The 18,606-nt window shown below is 46.7% G+C and overlaps 2 protein-coding genes across 4 annotated transcripts in view; one reads left to right on the plus strand and one right to left on the minus strand.

Annotated features, from left to right (window-relative positions):
* TBC1D16 (TBC1 domain family member 16) overlaps nt 1-4,918 on the minus strand; it is a 34,184-nt gene extending 29,266 nt beyond the window's left edge. For all 3 annotated transcript variants that reach the window (XM_069872718.1, XM_069872719.1, XM_069872717.1), the window contains exon 1: nt 4,824-4,918. The gene's annotated coding sequence lies outside the window, so the exon portion shown is untranslated. The remainder of the gene's footprint in view (nt 1-4,823) is intronic.
* A 186-nt stretch (nt 4,919-5,104) lies between these two features.
* On the plus strand, nt 5,105-18,031 carry CCDC40 (coiled-coil domain 40 molecular ruler complex subunit). Its single transcript, XM_069872716.1, has 19 exons — nt 5,105-5,122; nt 5,919-6,027; nt 6,589-6,760; nt 6,922-7,112; nt 7,627-7,710; nt 7,799-8,018; nt 8,894-9,051; nt 9,854-9,976; nt 10,333-10,454; nt 11,193-11,436; nt 11,543-11,725; nt 12,687-12,932; nt 14,035-14,248; nt 14,791-14,960; nt 15,084-15,175; nt 15,755-15,875; nt 16,520-16,708; nt 16,956-17,114; nt 17,695-18,031. Exons 2-19 carry the CDS (start codon nt 5,929-5,931, stop codon nt 17,938-17,940), a joined length of 3,033 nt encoding a protein of 1,010 aa, XP_069728817.1. The 5' UTR covers nt 5,105-5,122; nt 5,919-5,928; the 3' UTR covers nt 17,941-18,031.
* Nucleotides 18,032-18,606: the final 575 nt, after the last annotated feature.

The raw sequence follows: 18,606 nt of genomic DNA on the forward strand, positions 1-18,606 counted from the left end.
AAGATCAAAAGCTGCTCCCTGGAAAGCAGGAGGAATTTAAAGGGAAATACTGCTTTGATCGTGCAGAACACCTGCTGCTTCAGCACTGACTGGAGGTGCAAGTGGACTGCGCTGCAGGTACGCACACGCACATGCAGGCTGGGAAGAGGAAACAACAACAAAAACAAAAGAAGGTGAAGAATACGATGCCCTGCCAGCAGAGAAATTTAGCCTGCGGCATTTGTCTTGCATCAGAAATCAAAGAGAGTCCACTATGATGTTGCAAACAAATAGCCAAATATACTGGGATACAGAAATATCATCAGCAAGCTTCAAATTAATCCTTTCACCATCGCCACAGGCTAGGGAATTCTGTGTAGTACTGGTTGCAGCAAGATGCGAGTCACTGGATAGTTTCAGGGAGAGTGACAAGAGTGAGCTGGGGCATGGAAAGAGACTGCCAAGGAAAGATTAAAGGAAAGGAAATGTATTAAAATTCTCCATATATGTAAATTGTTACTGCTAAAAAAAGGAAGAGCTGTCTATGGAGGACAGGACAAGTGGCAGGGCAGTTGAACTGTGGCAAGGAATATCTAGTTTAGTCATTCAAACAGCAGCTGTGCCCAAACAGGGCAACCTGAAGAGGTCTTCTACATCACCGGGGACTTTCAAAGATGGGCTGCAGCACTAGACAGGCAGTAGGTCCCAGCTAGGGCCAGGTAAGGAACTGGACATCTGAAGTCACCTAGTCTACTCATACAACCCCAAAGTCTCTGGAACACAGCTTGTGTACGTGGCTCTCCTTCCCAGAAGATGCAACATAAACCAGCAGCTAATAAAAAGAGCAAATCTGCAGGGTTTGCTCTATTCTGAGCCCTCTTCTGCGTGGGACAATGTCTGCACACATGGCCTGGGTTGTGAGGAGCAGCAGGTATTTCTGCTGCCTCTGGTGCAAGCTTGGGAAGGCAGGCAGGAACTGTCATAGAGCTCAGACACTATTAAATCAGCACCATTCAAAAAAATGTATTTTTCATATTAATTTTCTATTTATCCCCCGATTTGCAAGGATTCTTTTCAATGTGGCAGAGAGAATGCAGCTCTCCAGAAGCTGAAGCACTAAATTAGCTGATAAGTTCTTGCTGCGTGCCAATATTTATTAAGCACATACACATTTTCTTCTCCCACACATCAACTGTCGCCACTAAAAATCTTTGCTACAGCTACCAAGTCTGTTCGTGCAGCCCATGGCTGCTCTCCCAGTCAGTGCCAGCCCTTCTCAGCTACCCAAGATCTCAGAAACGTGCTGCAGAGCCAACTCCTGAAATCACCCCAGGAGCTTCTTCCCAAGAGTCTGACCAGTTCCAGCCAGCAGCATCTCAAGTAACACCCTCTGCTCTCCTCTCTCAGAAATGCCCTTCCCCTTCTCACAAACCGATAAACAACAAAATCCTGTTTGGCTTGGCAGATCGCATCGTCACCTTGGCAGACGCTGCTGGACCAAATGTTGCTGCCTCCGGTTGCACAAGATTCCTGGGCTCCGGCAAAGGAGAGCGATGCTGGGCTCCCTCACGGGCTGGCACGAGCTCCAGCACGTTGCTCCTGGTCTGTGCGGCGCACGCTGACACCAGAGCGGTTCCCAAGCATGAGAGGCAACACGGCTTCTCCCATGGATAAGTTCAGCCTACAGAGCTGTAAACCAGCCTGTGCTTTGAGGCTGGCGGCAGTCGACAAGCCCCACTGCTAAGCACTTTGTGCCTGGCAGCAGGTCTTGAGGCTCCAAGGGTAAATTTGCCGTGCAAGAGTTTAAGAGCCTTACAAGCGAAATAAGCCAAGTTACAGGGCCCTTGGAGTGAAACATGAGACCTACAGCATGTCTGGGCACAGAGGAGAAACACCAGCTGTCAAATATCGGCACAAAATTTAAGCATTAAATGCCTTAAGAAAAACGCAACAGGCTTTTATCTTTTTTTTTTTGCACTTAATAACTTGAATTTGATTTTACATATTTAAAGAGTACAGAGTCATTGCATTGGGGAGGTTTCAATGGCTTTAAATTGGAAGGGAGATGATTTAGATTAGACATTAGGATGAAATTCTTCACGATGAGGGTGGTGAGGCTGCCCAGAGAAGCTGTGGCTGCCCCATCCCTGGAGGTGTTCAGGGCCAGGTTGGATGGGGCTTGGAGCAACCTGATCCAGTGGGAGGTGTCCCTGCCTATGGCAGGGGGTGGGACTGGATGGGCTTTGAGGTCCCTTCCAAACCAAAACAAACCAAACCATTATATGATTCTGTAAGTGCCAGGTTTGCATCTCTGCACAAGCATCTTTGCATCTTTGCTCAAGCACACCATAGAGTGTGCTGGAAGACAGACAGAGACAAGGACAGGAGCCTGGGAGTCAGAACTTGGGGCTTCTTTCCAATGGATTTTCTGTGTGGCTCTCAGCTAGTCACTCACTTCATCTATACTTCTCTGTGTGTAAACGAAAGCCCTTATAACAACTTTCCTTTTGTATTGCAATACCTCTACACTAGGCAGAGGGAATAAAAAAGCTTTCAAAACTACTGGCTCTGAGGTGGAGCAGTTTAAGATGGCCTAACCGAATCAAGAAAAAAAGTTTACCATAGGGAGCCATCCTGAAGTCATCCTGTTTCACAGGGAGAATTATCTAGGTCACCAAAAAGGTTTTCATTCCTGATCTCTGGTGCAGCAGTGGGACACAAAGCACAGAGTAAAGGAAAAGTCACGGCAGTCACCAGCGATGGCTGCAATCCCAACACTTGCACAACTCCAATTCCAATCACTTCAGCAGAACAGATCTCGCTCAGATGATCTCAGCTGAGAAGGTAAAAAAGGGAGAGCAGACCAAATACTGCAAGTTTGTGACTCAGAGATAAAGAGTGAAACAGGATGCTATCATTGGAGCCTGCCTGCTGCTCTCCACCACACCTGCTTAGGCAGAAAAAAGCAAACAAAAAGCTTACCACCCCTCCTGCAATAAAAGTCAAACTGCAACACATGCTTTAGCACTGAGAAATTATTTGTGCCGTGTGTCCCTCTGTCCCAAGACCAAACATCATTTCATACTACGTAACTACAATGCTTGAGCTGTAGGGAACAGCTTTTAATTTCCAATGTCCATTAGCCGTGGCTTGATCGTGCTGTCAGTACTAGATCCCTAAATATCAGCACCTAAAATATCCCAGGAGCCTGGTTTGACAGCTGAGCTGATGAGCTAATTGCAAAGTTCATACGCCAGACATCAGACACATGGTCCTGCCACACTCAGAAACAGTCTCCTCAAGCTCTGTGCCCCATCCCTCTCACCAGCAGCCCCGAGAAGCAGTGCTCCCCCCTGCCCCTGCTCCCCAAATGCAGCACCAAATGATGGAACAAACCTAGGGATTCAGCAAATCCAGCGTGGGGTCACAGAAGCTTTCAGTGACCTCTCTGCTTTTAGCAAAGTTATCACCAGGACAAGCAGCTCCTCAAAGCTACAGACTTATAGGAGGCTTCTACCACAGCAGCAGCGAGCCTGAGAGCTTCACCCTGAGCTATCCTGGTCTTAACATTTCCACTGTTTTCTCTTAAAAGAGATTAATTTTTATTTCCTCCCATCCAGGGCAGCAGCTGGGCATGCAACGCCTTCGCAAGGAGCTACCAGAGCAAAGAAGATGGGCAGACCTTGGGATGAGGAAGGAGCTGTTTCACAGGCTGCCAGCAGCACCGGGAGCAATATTCCACGCAGGATTCCTGCCCTGGGGGACCTAAAGGCCATGAAGCGCACAACTGCCCAGGATCCTGGCATCCCGAGGGATGCATCACCAGGCAGGGGATCCCGGCCATCCCAAGGGATGTGTCGCTGGACAGGAGATGCTGATTATCCCAAGGAATTCAGTCCCTGACAGGGGCTCCCAGTCATCCCAAGGGATGCAGCCCTGGACAGGGGATCTCAGCTATCCCAAAGGATTCATCCCCAGGAAGGGGATCCCGGTTATCCCAGGGGATGCATCCCTGGACAGGGGCTCCCGGTTATCCCAAGGGATGCATCCCTGGACAGGGAATCAAGGCAATCCCAAGGGATGCATTCTGAGGCTCCCAGCTATCCCGAGGGATGCATCCCTGGACAGGAGATCTCAGCTATCCCAAGGGATGCAGCCCTGGACAGGGAATCTCAGCCATCCCAAGGGATGCATCCCTGGGGAGGGGATCCCGGTTATCCCAGGGGATGCATAACTGGACAGGGGATCATGGCAATCCCAAGGGATGCAGCCCTGGACAGGGGATCCCGGTTATCCCAAGGGATGCATCCCTGGGGAGGGGATCCTGGTTATCCCAGGGGATGCAGCCCTGGACAGGGAATCTCAGCTATCCCAAGGGATTCATCGCCAGGAAGGGGATCCCGGTTATCCCAGGGGATGCATAACTGGACAGGGGATCATGGCAATCCCAAGGGATGCAGCCCCAGGGAGGGGCTCTCAGTTATCCCAGGGGATGCAGTCCTGGAGAGGGGATTCTGCCAATCCCAAGGGATGCATCCCCAGGGAGGGGACCCCGGTTATCCCGAGAGATGCATCCCCGGGGAGGACCCCCGGTGCCTGGCCCCCGCCGCCGCGCCCCGCCCGCGGCCCCGGCCCCGCCGCCCCCCGGCGCCGTTACCGGTAACGACGACGACCCCCCAGGCAAACTTCCCGCGGCTGCAGGGACCGCACCGGCCCCCGGCGGGCTCCCAGCAGCCGGCACCGCGCCCCACCGGGCCCTGCCCCGCCCCGCGGCCCCGCCCTCCCGCCTCACCGGGGCTCCCCCCGCCGCCTCCCAGCGCATCCCGGTGCTGCGGCGCCGGTACCTGCTGCCCTGGGGCTCGCCCGGGGACCGACGGGCTGAGATGGTACAGTCCGATCCCCCCCACCCCGGCTGAGATGGTATGGTCCGCCCCCCCCCCCACCTTCCTCCGTTACCGTCAGCGTGGGCTGAAATGGTGCGGTCCGACTCCCCCCCTCTCGCGGGCTGAGGTGGTGCGGTCCGACAACGCTCAACCCCCCCCCTCCGCCCTGCGCCGCGGGTTGAGGTGGTGCGGTCCGCCTCGGTCACGTGACCGGGCGTTGGGGCGTTGCCTGGCAACGGGAGACGGTGCAGCCGGTACCGGTGAGTGAGGGGCTGCGCTGCGGCCTGGACCGGCCCGGCCCGACCCGGGCTCCGCTGCCACCGCCCGGCCCCACGGCCTGAGCTCTGCTGCCATCATAGAATCACAGAATAGTTTGGGTTGGAAGGGACCTTGAAGACCATCCAGTTCCAACCCCGCCGGCAAGGGCAGGGACACCTCCCACTAGGTCAGGCTGCCCAAGGCCCATCCAACCTGGCCTTGAACCCCTCCCGGGATGGGGCAGCCACAGCTTCTCTGGGTAACCTGTGACAGCGCCTCGCCAGTCTCACGGTGAAGAAGTTCCTCATTATGTCCAGTCTAGCTCTGCCCCTCTCCAGTTTATACCCATTGTTCCTTGTCCTATCACTACAAGCCTTTGTGAACAGTCCCTTTCCAGCTTTCTTATAGCCCCTTCAAGTACTGGAAGGTCACTAAGATCTCCACAGAGCCTTCTCTTCTCCAGGCTGAACAAGCCCAACTCTCTCAGCCTGTCCTCATATGGGAGGTGCTCCAGCCCTCTGATCATCTTTGTAGCCTCCTCAGGACCTGTTCCAACAGTCCTTCTTATATTGAGGATTCCAGAACTGGACACAATCCTCCAGCTGAGGTCTCTCAAGAGAGGAATAGAGGGGCAGAATCCCTTCCCTCAGACCTGCTGGCCACACTGATCCCACCTGGCCTCCCGTCCCACCTATGCCTGTGCCCCCACAGCCGGCAGGTTAATGGGCCCTGGGGAGCTGGGCGCAGGGCCAGTTCTCATTCTCTCACTCTCTCTCGTATGGGACCCTCTGGTTACAGTCCCAGCCCCATGGAGGAGCCACCCGATGTCGCAGCAGAGGGATCTGAAGTGGAACTGGGCCCGGCTCAGCATGGTGCAATCAGAGCTCCAGCACATCTTGCTGTGGAGGTGATTTCACAGAATCATAAAATGGTCTGAGTTGAAAAGGACCTCAAAACCCATACAGTTCCAGCCCCCTGCCATGGGCAAGAATACCTTCTACTGGATCAGGGGGCTCAAAGTCCCATCCACGCAGGCCTTCAACACCTCCAGGGATGAGACGTCCACTACTTCTCCAAGCACCCTTCTCTAGACCCTCTCCAGCCTGTCCACAACTTTTTTTGTATAGCGGGACCCAAATTTGGATGCAGTATTCCAGGTGCATCCTGACAAGCACTGAGTAGAGCAGGATAATAACTTCTTTATCTCTGCCAGTGATGCCCTCGTTGATACAACCCCACATCCTGCAGGCTTTCTTTGCCACAGCAGCACACTGCTCACTCATATATTGAGTGTGTTAGCACCTACGATTCCCAGGTCCATATTTATGTGCTGACTTTGGAACAAGACCCCTTTGTTGATTGTTCATCTGCATCATTCATGTCTCATGATAATGAAAATAAGCAGATTTTTAGGGGCAAATAGAGTTAGATCAGAAAGCTATATCAGGTAATGTATTTTATGTTTTAGGAAAAATTTCCTGAGACTTTTTCGGGCAAAATGGAAGTAGACAGTTTCTCTCCTGAACTGGGTGACATGGAGCAGCCAATAGCAGACAGAGGAAGCCCTTCCCATACGTCTCCAAGTGCTCCTCTGCAGGCAACAGCATTGTCAGTGGAGGTGAACAGCAGCATGAAGTCAGGTATCATTCAGTTCTGTATTGACAGTACAATACTCAATACCCTCTATCAAGCAGTTTCTAGTTTCCTCCCTTTCTAATCATTATTAATCCAGCTGGAGGCACAATACTGTGAAATTTAAGTCTTTATGGTTTGTTGTTTTTTTTTGCGGGTTGGGGTCCAGGTGACATTGGAGAACCTGTTACTCTCCATTCAGAATCTACCTTTGAGCAGCTCGGTCAGATGACTAGTGAGCATGGTGACCAAAGATGGGAAGAGGAACCCCAGCAGCATGGAGCTGAGGAACACAAAATAAGTGCAAGCAGTGAAGAAACTATAGAAGAAACACAACTGGTTGTCTTGGACCCAGAACATGTGAGAAGTTCTCAAATCTTGCCGTTCTTTGCAGATTTGCTGGGTTTATCTGTATGAAATGTGTGAGGTAAATTGTAAGCAGTGGCTTAGCTGTATGCTGAAACTACATGTTTAAAAATAGCTTTTGCAAAAGTATTGACTCCGGAATGTTTCTATGGCCTTGATGTTAACCCTAAAGTTACAGCTTCAGAAGTGACAACATAGTGGGTAAATATATCCTCCTCATTGCTCCTGAAAGAGAATTACTTGCAGCAAAAGTAGTGGATGGGTTCTCAGATGTAGCTCTTCCAATATCTTTCTGACTTCCAAATATTTTCAGTGGTCATTTTCTGATGTCAACAAATACCCGCTATATAACTCGTCTCATTTGTTACTGTGAATGTGGCTAAAATAAGAATGCAAGCATCTATGGTAGAAGATATGTTTTATTTAATAGTGAGGATAGCAGTAAGGTTTCTTTATAATTTATTTACACACGTATGTTAAAGCTTATCAACATCATACTTCTTTACAGCCACTGATGAGAAGATTCCAAGCTGCTCTGGAGAATTACTTTAATAAGGAGATAGAAAAAGTGAACCTAGAGCTTCAGGAACTGGTATGCAGCATTCTTCCTTTGCCTTCCCACAGCAGCCCGTCCCTGCCCAGGCTGAAATGCGATAGCTGATCTCCTCCTGTGTTTGCAGAGGGCAGCAATAAAGAAGAGCAAAGTGCAAAAAGAAGAGCTGGGAGTGATTCTTTATGGGGAGCAGCAGCAGCTGGCCCAACTGCAAACGGAACTGGAGAAGAGCAGTGAGCGCTGCTCTCAGGCAGCCACAGCACGTCGGCAGCTGGAAGAGGAATTGGAGAGCCGCAGGCATGCTTACAAGAAAATGTGTCAGGACAGAGATGATGAACGCAAGAAAGGTGACCAAGGCAGTCCTTGTAATGTTTCCTAATTCTAGTGCTATGCAGAGAAATGGGTTTGAGTATCAGTGAAGCATTGAATTGAAAAATACAGTAAAATTCTTCAGGAACAGTGCATCCATTAAAAAGTTTCACAGATACTCCTGGTTGCCACATGATTTCTGTTGTTTCTAACACCATGTTGCTACATTGTACTTCTGAGAACATCTCTAGAACTTAAAAGTAAAACTGTTCCTGTTGTTTAGGGTGTTCTGTGTCTTAAAAGAAGGAAAATTCCCATCACTGTTATGTTCGCCTGTGTTTCTGCAAGGGTGTGATGAGATTGTAGTTCAATAGGGGCAGCCAGGTGTGTGAGAGCAGCATCCAGATAGCAACACATTCCAGCCAAAGAAATGGGACTTAACTAATTCTATTTGTGTCTTTTTGTGACTAATTTTTTTTTTTTTACTCTTTTCCCATCCAGGCATTTGAATGGGAAATAGGTGAAACAATTTCAATGGCAAGGATAGCTACACATTAAAATAAATTGCCTAGAAAGTTTTTGCAGGTTATTGAAAAAATTAGAAAAGCGTTCAACAGACTGAGAAAGAGATAGTCCTGTTTTGGGACAGAGGAGTGGACTCACAGCCTCCTGAGGCCCTTTCTTTATTTATTGGGATTCTGTATGAATCGAAGATTTACTTACCAAGATTTTTAGCTTTGCTTGTGGAGCTGTTCTTCACAGCTAATGAAAATTCTCATTTCATGGAGGGCTGATTTAGCTGGTATACGTGCAGGTTTTGCTTTGGGTACTTCTAAATTTCTTTCCCTTTTATCTCTGTTTAAAATGTGTCCTACAAACATTGCTGTCAATCTTTTTCCTTCTGCCTCCCCAGTTTCTGCAATGCAGACCCAGGCTGAAAACCTGGCCTTGCGTCTCTTCTATATGCAGAACATGGACCAGGATATGCATCATAATATTTTACTAATGAAACGGGCAACAAAGAAGGCTGAGGCAGAGAAGGTCCAGGCTGAGCTGGAAAAGAGAAAACAGGTATTAAGTGAAACTGCTTTAAAATAAATGAATAAATACAGATGTCAGTTAGTGGGGAGTCTTTGAAGATGTGCTCCTTGCCAGAAGAAAGGCTGTAGTGGTTGAATCATGGAACACATGTGGGGTTATTTTCCCAAATACTTGAAAAAGACCCATAGGCTTTTCTGAAAATGAAACAATTCCCACTGCCAAGATAGCGATGTGTACTGCCCAAAGGTTTTTGACAAGCCTTTTAATGGTAAATCACTCTTTGCTTAAGCAAAGGGGCATGGGGCAGAAAGATATTTACTGAAAGAGTATCATGTATTCAGTTCTTGGTAATTGTTCTGAGTCACAATGAGTTTCACAATGGGAAGGGAACTTTGGTTGGTGTGCTGGAGCTCCCTCTGCTGCCTTCTGCTTGCCGCAGGACGCAGGCAGATTATTGTTAATGCAGAATTACATGCAAACGGTTGGAATCAAACGGATTTAGATGTTTTTTAAGAAAGAATTTTAAAACATAAGGTAGTAAGGTTTCCAACTGCTGGAGAGGTGGCGCAATATAATCCATGATGGCAGGAACTGAGTGCTGCTTCGTATCTGAAGTATCAATTTACTTCTGCAAATTGAATAATCAAAAGTCAGCAAAGAAGGTGACATATTCATGAGTCATTTGTATATGAATGGAAAAGTTTCATTAGGAATCAGATCTAATCCACTTGCCAATTTAATCCTTTTTCTAGCCTATGCTATTCTTGTAGAATATAGCTGGTTAAGAGTTTGTTTGTATTGCTCATCCTGAGCTGTTTGGCTCTGGCTTTAGGATCTTCTTGTAGACCGCTTAACAAGAAAAGCCTACGAACTACAAGAACAGATTGCTCTGTTTGATGCTCAGTTGGTGGCCCAGGCAGAGAACACAAAACTAACTCGGCAAGCAGTAAATGAGGTAGGAGGGTATTTTTTTAGCTTCTGGTTAATATTTCCCTCTAGAAGAGCTGACCCCTTTGGCTCATGCTCACGCGGTGTGTACAATGTAGGCCAGAGTTCCATGGATTGTTCCTGTCTGGAGGACTGGAGACTTCTTCTTTTTTTTTTTTTTTTAACTTTGTCTTTAAGAATTCCCTGTAAATCACTTCCTCCCACACCTCTGTGGCCTGATGTGACAATAAACCAGACATCTCTTAGTTGAAGCTGTTCCCACCCAGCATATTATGAACAGAAAAAAAATATTGTATTGTAACATGAATTGAGTTCTTCAACACAGTATAGATTCATCCTGTCTACCAACTCTCTCTTCCCTAGGTTTGTATGGAGATACAGGCTATTAACATGGAGAAAAAGCAATTGATTAGCCACTGGAATAGCAGCTTGATTGCAATGAAGCAAAGAGATGAGGCCTATGCTGCTGCACAAGAGTTGCTGAGGTGTGGTATCTGAAAACAGTCTCAAGAGAGACCTCAGATAGTTTGGAAAGGAGGGATTATAAAAGGGGCAGTGTGTTTTCTGTCAAGTTTATGACTTTATGTGCAGGATATGTCAAGCAGAACAAGTTTGCTGCTCTACAGCACAATAAGGTTAAAAGATAAGAAGCACGGTTCTTTGTTAACATTTTCTTTGTCCAAAATACAGCTTTCCCTCAAAATGCGTGGGTTTTAAATGCTGCTTAGAGTTTTTCTATTCCTATTTTTTTTTCCTTTAAAAGAGCTGCTTTACCTTTGTGACATCTCTCAATCCAAAGTGCTAGACAGCAAGAAGGATTTCTCTGTCCCCGTTTGGTTAGGATTTTGTGATGGCTTTAGACATCTTCAGGAAAACCTTCCTATTGTTGCCAAAGGAAGTGTTTATTTGGTCTGGAGTCTTAAAGCTTGACTGATTCTCTGAGAAGAAACAATATGCTTTTGCAGGGTGGCATTCTGGCAAGAATGGAGGGTGGGGACAGGACTGAAAGAAGGAATTAATTTTCCTGTATAGATTTCCTTTTAAATCTTAATGTCTCCATTCATCTTCTGATGACTCTGCAGTGTCACAGCAGACAAGCCTTTATAAAAAGATCTTGGCCAGCTGTTGCTGCAATAGCATTTTTTAAAAGAGGAATTTGTAGATTACTGTTCAGCACAAGAATCAGTCCCTGTGATGATTTTCCATCCCCTTTGCCTCTCCAGCAAATACAAACATGACCTCAAGTCCCTAGAAATGGACATCCAGAGCTGTAGCAAGTCAATCAGGAAGGAGGAGGAGAAGAATGAGTTGCTTGTCACCATCCTGAACCGTTTACAGAACGATGCCAACACAACAAAGAAACTGATAGCCCAGTGCCTTTCAAAGCAAGAAGCCTTGAAAGTTGAATCTGCCACCTATACTCGCATTCTCCACGAGACAGAACAGACCCTCAACAGGACCAAGATGGTGAGAAGAGTTCCTTGGAATAAGAATCCTTTTGAACTGGATACAGATATTTAATCCCCTTCCCCAAACAGTTGTAGTGATCCTGTCTGTCTTCCCTACTTTTTAGGATCAAGCTGCTCTTCTGAATGAGTTGCAGTCCATCAATAAGGATATAGAGAAAGTAACTGATGCCAAAGTGCAGATGGAGAACGAAATCATGGCAAAGCTTCAGGACCAGATGATGTCCAGCAAAGCTGCAAAACACTTCTCACAACTGGCTGCAAAAGTTCATCAGAGAAAAACAGATCTGGTATGGTAGCTCTTCCATTTGAGAAGGCAGGGGAAGCAAGCAGCCTGGAGCAGTGTTTCTCAAGTGTATTTTGTCCGTGTCTGTATTTTGGTTTTCTGGTCTACAATTGAAACTGCTGGGTTTGCAACTCCAAACTGGTTCTTCTGGTGATCTTACTGCAGGATTATGGTGTATGCAAGAGCTTGGCCAAAATGCCAGACTCATAACATACTATTCCTTCTTTACTTCAGAAACAGGGCAGAATGATGAATCCTGGGAATATTTACTATAATGTGGTTCAAGTTCTTATGTATTGCAGGAAGACAGTGGAAATGTGGTACTTATATACTCTGCATTAAACTAACTTATATCTCTATACTGCATCATGGAACATGGTACAGGCTTACTCGCTGTTTCAAAGTAAGGATTACAGTTGAAGGAACATCCAAACCAGGCTCAGTTCTATATGGCATGATAAGCTCCTCTCCTGGGGAATAACTGGTACAGATAGGAAAACTAGAAGATTCAGCCTAGTATTTATTGTATTGAGTTGTGTGGCCTAGCACTAACAAAATGCACTCTGTTTTCATGGGTTACTTCAGCATGACCCTAGCTTTTTTAAATCAAGGGGATACCTTAAGTAACTGGAAGACTGCCAGGGTTGGCTTCAATTGTGAGAAAGGCCTCTCAACCTCCCTTCCTGATAGACATGAGTAAATGGATGCTCTGCATTGACTCCTATCACATCCGTGTTGCACAGTAGAATATAGTGCAGAGACTACAGACTATAGGTAAATATTGCTATGTCCTGTCAATAGATGGAGAAACAAAGGTACAGAGAGGGTGACTAGCTTGCTTACAGCTTGTAGCACAGACCTGGGGAGTAGAATCTAAATCCCCTGTGCTTTGATAAGTTGGCATTACAAATAAATGAGTTGCTGTTGGTCATCATAATTTGTTTTCTGTCTGTTGCTATTCCTAGGAGCTGCAGTGTTCCAAGGTTGAGAATGATATCGCCCAGGTTATTCTAGATACAACTCATACCAACTGCAGGCTGACAGTTCTCCAAAACACACTTTGTGAGCTGGACAAGGAAATAAAAAATGTTGAAGATCTGATCAGCTGCAAGGAAAGTGAGATTGCAAAGTCCCAACTCCTGACTGAGAACAAGCAAAGGGTCCTCAGCCAGTACAACAAGAAGTTGGAGGAGATTCTTTCTCAGCAGGAGGTATGTACCTTTACATTTCAATCCCAAACTTGATTTTGTTCTTTGTGGTGACCACAGATATCCTTGATAAATGCAACTGCGTGAGTGCTGGATAGTTAAAACTTTCAGGCATCAGTATTGTGATTTAAAAGCTGCACTAGTTAATGTATGAGTTTATGTACATGCATGCAAAGAAGAGCTGGCAGTAGGGAATTGAGAAATGAGGGTGTGGCTAGCACTGATTTCTTCAGGGAGTTGTCTACATCTGATGATAATGTTGAATGACATCAAGACTTCAGGAGTAAATAGGATCACATTATAAAATCTGCAAAGGCTGACAAGGGGAGAATGGAACAGGCAGAGTGAGTTAAGTTGCTTGATGGTTGTTCCCATTCACATGTTGTCCCTAGCACTGTGAGCTGTAAAACATTTCACAGAATCACAGAATCACACAGAATCACAGAATAACCAGGTTGGAAGAGACCCACCGGATCATCGAGTCCAACCGTTCCTATCAAACACTAAACCATATCCCTCAGCACCTCGTCCACCCGTGCCTTAAACACCTCCAGGGAAGGTGACTCAACCCCGTCCCTGGGCAGCCTGTTCCACTGCCCAATGACCCCTTCTGTAAAGAATTTTTTCCTAACGTCCAGCCTAAACCTCCCCTGGCAGAGCTTGAGGCCATTCCCTCTTGTCCTGTCCCCTGTCACTTGGGAGAAGAGGCCAGCACCCTCCTCTCTACAACCACCTTTCAGGTAGTTGTAGAGAGCAATGAGGTCTTTATTTATTTATATTTATGGATATCAGTGTGGAAATGAGTACTGTGTCATGTGCCTCACGAATGTTTGAATGTCCAGGTATTGTAGGAGCTTAGGAGGCCCTCTTGCTGGAGTTTGAGAACTCTTTAGGCTTCTGTTGCATTTATTCCTGTGAGGTCAGGAATGATTAGTCCTATGGAGCTCAGGAAATAGAGGCAGAATGCAACTGACTGACAAAATAACAGTATAGTTAATGTATTTAGTAGGCATCTCAGCAGCTGGACTGGCCTTCTGCAGTGATGCTGTAATCATGTGTTCCAGCAGCTCCTGCCTGATTAATCTCAAACGTTACCCTCATACAGGGTCAAGAATTGGGACCACTGGAAATTGAGATCAACAGGTTGACCAAGGAGATAGAAGAATATAGTTTGAAGATGACAACACTACAGAAGTCCTGGCTCAATCTGCAGAAAGAGCTAGTGAAATTGACACATGAACGGGATGAACAAATAGCCTCCTTGGACTTGTTAAAGAAGCAGATCACAATAATGCAGCAGAAGAAAATACGTACTGAAAGTAAGTCATACCTCAACTCCTTCTTCAAATGTTCATCCATGAATGGACTAAAAAGGGAGTGAAATTTCACAAACAGGTAATTCTCAACCTTCACCAAAGAATGCCCTCAGTGCTCCTATATAAGTGAGCAATAATACAAATAGCCCAGTACTCTCCTCAGGGCCTAAAAGCCAGGCACCTCCTGCAGTTTTGCTTGTTGTTATTTCCTGTAATGATTAATCCTGCTGTCTTAACTGACACCGCTGAACCCTCAGTGACCATATAATCTGTTACACTTCTTAAATAAAGTTTGCAGGTAGTTGGTAAGTAAATGTCCCTGCTAATGTCAGCACTTTCCTTGGCCAAACCCAACTCTTCTCCACTGTAGTCTCCTTCAAAACCGTGTTTGATTTTTGGGCTTATGGGAAGATGTTTTGGCCGGGTATATGAGACACAGGTGTGTCCGCATGCAGCATTGTCTGCTCTAACAGCAGTTTGTCACACCTTGTCTACTCAACCCAGTGCTCCTGGGAATTTTAAGACTTTCTTCTGTTCACCTGTAGATGAAATTCAGCAGGAAATTAAAGAGCAAAAAGACATCAAGCATCACATGAGGAACATGACAAATGAATTGATGAAGTTGAATGTGTTGATCAACAAGAACAACAGCAGCTTTGAGGAGCTGCACTATGGCAACATTATCACAAAGAACGAGTTTGTACGCTCTCTCAAGGTACAGAGGCTTGACATCTTGTTTCCAGGTCTCAACCTCCCATGCAGATCAGAGGCAAATAGTGATTCTGAAAATCTTTCTTGGTCTGCTAATGTTGTATTGGTTTATGCTTCCCAAATCTAGGAAGCCGAAAAAGAATCAGTTGAGATGCAGGAGAAGCTCAGTCAATTGACTAAGGAGAAAGAAAGACTGTCAAACAGCCTGGTGGAAGCAGAGTAGGTGCCAGAGAGATTATTCCTTTATGCCTTTATGTATATGTGTCCATGTTACCTTTCTTCTCCAGTCACCAAGCTGAACCAATGCCAGTAAATGTGCTTCTGTCCTTGGAGAAGACAAAAGGAGTTTAATGAATTTTTGAAACACAAAACCTGAAAGGTGCTTTAGCTGTCTCCATAGCCAGTGAGAGCTGAGAGGATGTTGGCTTTAATGGGTCCAGCATGCTTGCTTGTGCTGGATGTTGCCGAGATCTGTATGGGAAGATCATATGACATATGAGATCCGCATGTGATCTCCTCTGCCAGTAACTCAGAGCGAGTGTGCTGCATTGAGCAATTAATTGGGGTCCCTCAGCCCCCTGTCCATCTGGGCTTGCTTGTTTTTACAGGCGTCACACCATTTTCTAAATTGCAGAGTGTCCTGTCTGATTTCATGCTGCTCTGTTGCTGCCCTTTTCTATGTCCCATGTCCAACTTCTTATCTGCTGCTGAACCATTTAGCTCTGTGTGCAGAATCAATCTCAGGAGCGTTGTCTCTGTTGTCTACAAAGGCACTGTTTTCCTTTTCTGTCACTAAAGGCAAAAAATCATGCTATGGGAGAGAAAGATCCAGCTGACAAAAGAGGTGCGTGCAGCGGTGGATTTTGAGAAATCACAAGGTGAAATCCAGGCCATGAAAACAGAGATTCGTAGGAAGCAGGTAAGGCTCTGGCAGAAGAGGACTGAGGAGAGGAAGTTTCATGCAACATATTCAGCTTTGGAGTTGCTGAAACATAAGGCAGGAATGAGAAACAGGCTGGAGCAGTAGCATCTTCATGGCCCCAGCACTACTGGAAATCTTACCAACCTGCAGCTTAATTGAATTAAATCCATCCAGCACACATGGACTTTATGTATTCCTTGTGCCTGCTATGTAAGAGGCTGCAGCAGCAGATGACAAATCTATTTAATTATGTTATATATCTGCCATCTTATTCTGTAACCCCAATTTATATGCAACAAAATGTTGGTTACTAAGTGTTGCATCATCTCAATCACTGGTTAGGGAAGTCTTCTATCTTCTGGTGATGCAACTGTGCCTTTTCATTCCTGGGATTCTTCTGCTTTTCTGTTGCGAATGAGTTCCAGTGAAACATTTTGATGATTACTTTAGGCGAGTTGATAATCCAGCCTTCCAGATTCACACAGGGCAAATTAGGTTCAAATATAGAGCAAATTTGGCTTGCCAAGGCTCACGTGTATCTGGTTAATGTTGATGGGATTTGCCACACAGAAGACTTCAGTTAGATATTGTTTGTAAACAGTCATTATTTTCAGCCTATTTTATATCTTGACAAATGGCAGGTCCGCTACGGCCAGCTGATGAAGCAACAGGAGAAGATGATTCGTGATATGGAGGCATCTGTTTCTCGTAGAGAGGCGATAGCAAGTCATGGAGAGAGTCAGAAAAAAAAAGATAAGAAACATATCACCCTGAGTGACGTCCACCGCAAGAAACAGGAGTTGAGAAAGCAGATCAGAGAAACCCAGGAGGTGAGCAAGTGAAGCAGGGCTGCAAGAGTTTGCGTAACCTGCGTTTGCCTTGTACTGAGCACCTGAACACACTCAGCACAGACACCGGGGCTGTTGGGTTGCAGATCTTGCTTGTGCACAGGCACAGCACCGCACAGGGAGCAGACATAGAAAACGCTTTACAGTAAAATAGTTCTGGGAAGATGGCTGGGAATGCAGGTGAACTAAAGAATCAGAATCTGCCACTTACTTCTCCTCTGCTTACCAGAACATTCGAGACTGCGACAAAACCATCCTGGAGCTGGAGAGCGCCCAAGCGTCTCTTAGCACTGCGTTGTCGGAAAAGCAGGAAGAATTGCACAGACTGCAGGCCGAGTGCAACAGCCTCGATTCAGACGCAGAACTTCTTCGGTACAAGAAACGATGGGTGAGTGTATGTGCTGCCTTGCAGCAGGTGAGCCAAAGAGAACCTTCTGCTTTCTTCTGTTGCCAGCTCCCCACCTCTTTGTCTCACTGTGAACTGGGTGTGCTTGGCATGTAATTTCAGCAACACTTTACCTGAGCACATTTTGAGAGTTCATAGTTGGTCCTGAGCTGATGCTGCAGTTGCGCCCTTAGTGAGGCAGCACTTGTTTGAACATATCAGCCTGAAGGATGTCCCTTGTGTCTTGAAAATATCTGGTAACAACTATCGTTTTTGAGTGCTAGCTGGCTACCTGTGAGGATGTTACAAGCTTGAGACCCATATCAAAGTTTTTTAAGTTGGTGAAACTCTTCCCTGGCAAGGGTTACCCTGCATACAATTCTGTGACATGAGGGTATCTCTGCATGACTCAGAGTGGGGATGCGTTTGGCTGTTCCAATGGGGGCGTCACAGTAGTGTCTGTCCTAAGAAACCCTTCTGTTTCTAAAGACATCAGTTACTTGTGACACGAATCCCATATTTCCGTAGTTCTTTTCTGTGCACAATCTGCTGCTCAAGCAATTTCCATTGTTGCTTTTTGCAGAACCTTTTGGAGATTGTGGCCTTCCAGACACGCCAGAAGCATCTGCAGGCACTGAAGGAAGGTAAGTACGTTCCTCTGTGCCACACTGAACAAGCCTGGAGGAAGAAGCAGCAGAAATTGCTGGACCGGCTCCGTACCATCAATGCCATCATCCACCAGATCCAGCAGGAACACCCTCAAGACCAAAGGGTTCTCCAGTGGCTCAGTCAGCACATAGAATCCAAGCTCAGCTCACAGGAAGCCTGACAGACACACAGACAAAACACATACAATAAGCCTCTGCTCTTGTTGTCTTAGAGGCTGCAGGCTTTGTGCGTGGATAAAGATAAGGATAGGAAAGGTGTATTGGTTATTAAAGATAAGGCACTGTGAATGTTTGGTTTGTTTCATTGGCCCAGGTGGCCAAGAAGGCCAAGGGCATCTTGGCTTGGATCAGAAACAGTGTGACCAGCAGGTCCAGAGAGGTTCTTCTCCCTCTGGGCTCAGCACTGGTGAGACTGCTCCTCGAATCCTGTGTTCAGTTCTGGGCCCCTCACCACAAGAAGGATGTTGAGGCTCTGGAGCGAGTCCAGAGAAGAGCAACAAAGCTGGTGAGGGGGCTGGAGAACAGGCCTTATGGGGAACGGCTGAGAGAGCTGGGGGTGTTTAGCCTGGAGAAGAGGAGGCTGAGGGGAGACCTCATTGCTCTCTCCAACTACCTGAGAGGAGGTTGTGGAGAGGAGGGAGCTGGGCTCTTCTCCCAAGTGACAGGGGACAGGACGAGAGGGAATGGCCTCAAGCTCCGCCAGGGGAGGTTCAGGCTGAACATTAGGAAAAAACTTTTCACGAAAGGGGTCTTTGGGCACTGAAACAGGCTGCCCAGGGAGGGGGTTGAGTCCCCTTCCCTGGAGGTGTTTAAGGGACGGGTGGATG

This window comes from Phaenicophaeus curvirostris, chromosome 19, assembly GCF_032191515.1.
Source record: "Phaenicophaeus curvirostris isolate KB17595 chromosome 19, BPBGC_Pcur_1.0, whole genome shotgun sequence".
NCBI classification, from domain to species: Eukaryota; Metazoa; Chordata; class Aves; order Cuculiformes; family Cuculidae; genus Phaenicophaeus; species Phaenicophaeus curvirostris.